We start from the raw sequence: 3,145 nt of genomic DNA on the forward strand, positions 1-3,145 counted from the left end.
TGCAGGAGCCCGAATTGCCACTTTAAATTTGTTTTAAAGCTTTCAGATCTTTGCATCCCCCTTGAATCTTATTTTACTTCCCTTATCTTCTTTTACCACTGTGTTTACCAGTTGAGCTGCTCTATTTTTTTTTTAATCTGGGTTATTTATTAATTAAAACAGTGATTCTTCCTTCAAGTTAAGAAGTGAATCGAGTTTGTGATCACACTTGAGCAGAACGTTTCTGTGTGCTTTAAATAGCACCAAGAGCCACAGCAAAACTCTGCAGCCCCAAACGTCCCTGCCAGGAGCAAATGGCCGGAGATGGAGACCAAATTCTTTGAGAGGCAGCTCCGCCGGCTGCGCAAAAAAAAATGTCACATGCTGGGAAAAGGATCACGTGAAGAGGCGGGGAGTCAGCCCTGCAGAGCCTGGGTGGCATCGTGGTGTTGCTGGTGGGGTCCTGGGAGCTTCCGCCTCTGATGGCGTTTGTAACCCAGCATCAGGTCCAACAGGTAAGGAGCTACGTCCCGGGGACCGAGCACGTCTCTAGTGCAGGCAGGCGACAGGACTTGTAAGATACGGTCACTGTTAGTTAACCCGTGATCAGGTCTAGCAAAGATCTGCTTTTCAAACACTTTATATTCTTCTCAGCTTCTTGTATTACATTCATTTTGAGCGTGTGAGGACCCTGTCATGGCTACAAAGTCTTCCAGAGGGCAACTTGTCCCGCAGGGCTCTTGGAGGAATTTCTCTCGTGCCCTTTGTCTCTGCTGCTCAGCTCTAATACGTGAAGTCGAAATCTGCCTGGTCGAAGGATAATCTCCAGGGTATTCTATATAAAGAAACAGCAGTGCCAACAGAGTTCACTTCGTTTTGTTGACTACATTGTGTAGTCAACCGTGAGAAATCCCCCAGGGATTTTTCCATTAGAGTAAACAACGCTTTCCAGCTTGTGAAGGAATCTCATTTGTAATCCAGGTATGACTGCTCTGATTGTGTTAGCAGACTTTGTAATTTAATAGTTGCTGGTTGCACATCTTAGATAAGATACCCTGAAGCCACAAAGGCTCTAGCGATGGTAACTTCTCTACTTTGTGGACTGAGGAGTTGAAATACGTTGTTCTTAACTGTGTGGAATCTAAGCCCGTTAATGAACTACCTTTTTTACAATAGAAACCCCTCCTGAAATTAAAAACTAAGAGGAGGTGGTCCAGCTGCAGAGCTGAAGTTGGGATGCTTTTCACACGGAGCTGAGGCACAGCGAAGGGCCAGAACTGTTTTCTCTTGCTTTGGGCTGCTTCCCCCCGAGGACTCTGGAGGAGAGCAGTCACCCCGTCTCTTCCAGTTCCACAAGGATGGCTTCCTTGTCCTGGAGCATTTTTTCACTGCAGAGGAGTGTGACAGCATGAGGAACCAGATTCAGAGAATCATAGCGGAGATGGAAGTGCCGCTGCACTGCCGCACCGAGTTCTCCACCAAGGAAGAGGAGCAGCTCCAGGCGCAGGTACTGGGAAGGGCAGGGCTGTCCCCGTCGGAGCGCTGGAAGGAGAAGGGGAAAAGGCAAATAGCGGCTCAGAACTCGCTCTGGGGGAAGGTGGCTCTTCTAACGGCACGTAACGCTGTGAGACATCTCCAGCTTTCTGCAAATGTTTGGTGGTGGTCTTATCGGAGGGTGAAGGAGGAGAGGGGGCACGTGGCTCTGCTGTGTTTTCAGCCCCCACAACTCTTGCCGCGGTAGGCGCAAGCAGTTCTCTCGGATCACTCTGTACTTGTTCTGCAGACAGAAAATAGGTTATTTTCCAGGCAGCTAGCAAAAGAAAAGCAAGGGTAGCCTCTATGTGAGAGGGTCTTGTGAAGTCCTAATCAACGCCAAGACACGTAGCACTGTGCAAAGCCTTTTTATGAATGATTTCTGTTGACCGTTTTGTTTATGCTGCGGCTTGATGGGGAGAAAAGATGCAGGTGAGTATTAATGCTCTGATTGAAGGTTCATTTATTTTTTACACGGATGCTATCTTTACTGGGCTCTTATCCCTGGCAGGGTAGCTCGGATTATTTCCTAACCAGTGGAGACAAGATTAGATTCTTCTTTGAGAAAGGTGTTTTGGATGAGAGAGGTAAGCCCTGGCCTGAGTTAGCCCCGGGGAGGGGACAGGAGAAGGCTGGAGGAGGAGCCGGGGGCCAGTTTCCAGGTCTAGGGACGATTCCTGCTTTGCAAACTATATTAAATTCTGGTTTTGTTTTGTAGGTAACTTTCTAATTCCAAAGGAGAAATCCATCAGCAAGATTGGCCACGGTATGTTTAAAGGATGGGGTTTTGAGAGGGATGGACAAAAGGGATGTGGTTTTCAGACCTGAGGATTTCTCCAGACCTACTCACTATAAATAACCTTGGCCATCTGAGTTGAAACCTATCTGAGCAGAGAAACGACTTCTTCCTTCATCTGTTGCTTCTCTGTGCTTCGGGGCACTACTGCATCAAACCCCTCAAACCTCACTCCGTGTGGCCATGCAGCTCCTGTCTTTGCAACCCTGGGCTGTTTCACTCTGGGTTTCTGCATGAAATTCTTGAACTTGACTTCTACCCATCAGTCAGCTTTTCCCCACCTTGCTCTGAAACGGTCTCCGCAATTCTCTCCATGCTGCCTCTCGCCTTCTGCTGTTAAAGGACTTCAAAATCTTCTGTTATGACCCTTTGCAAAAAACCCTTCTAGGAGGTTTTTCAGCTGCACATCGCTCAGAGTCACTGACGTGCAAAAGTTTGGACTTCAGCCCTTGTCTCTTTTATGTGAGAGGTTGCTCTAAGAGATCTGCATCTAAGAGATGGTCACAGGTCAAACTGTCTCCTGTGTCCCGTGCAGTGGTGCGTTGCCAACGCCGACGCTGTCCTCCCTCCTTCGGTGTCACCAGCACCTTTTCTTTACCCTTACTGGTTTGTTTGACCTATTTCCTCTCTCCCAGCTACCGAACTTGCATTTTGATCCCTTTTCTTTTTAAACAATACATGGAAAACGAGAGCAGGTTTCGCGGCATCGTCAAACACACACGTGAACTCTGTTCAGATTAAACTTCGCTAAACTTGAAAATTCAGTACTGAGAGTTCTTGGTTCTTTGGTTTTCTCACAAAAATACTCTGCCCCTCCCAGACCCCCCCCCCCCCTCT

General features: G+C 47.8%; 1 protein-coding gene across 1 annotated transcript in view; it reads left to right on the forward strand.

The window, feature by feature from the left end:
• Nucleotides 1-461: 461 nt before the first annotated feature.
• The window catches only part of PHYHD1 (phytanoyl-CoA dioxygenase domain containing 1), a gene marked incomplete at its 3' end in the record, with an annotated part of 4,389 nt that continues 1,705 nt past the window's right edge, over nt 462-3,145 (forward strand). Inside the window, exons 1-4 of the mRNA XM_010286798.1 lie at nt 462-494; nt 1,328-1,486; nt 2,024-2,099; nt 2,231-2,278. Coding sequence (XP_010285100.1) covers nt 462-494; nt 1,328-1,486; nt 2,024-2,099; nt 2,231-2,278 — 316 coding nt within the window. The remainder of the gene's footprint in view (nt 495-1,327; nt 1,487-2,023; nt 2,100-2,230; nt 2,279-3,145) is intronic.

The sequence above is a fragment of the Phaethon lepturus genome, unplaced genomic scaffold (assembly GCF_000687285.1).
Source record: "Phaethon lepturus isolate BGI_N335 unplaced genomic scaffold, ASM68728v1 scaffold12725, whole genome shotgun sequence".
In the NCBI taxonomy this organism is placed as follows: Eukaryota; Metazoa; Chordata; class Aves; order Phaethontiformes; family Phaethontidae; genus Phaethon; species Phaethon lepturus.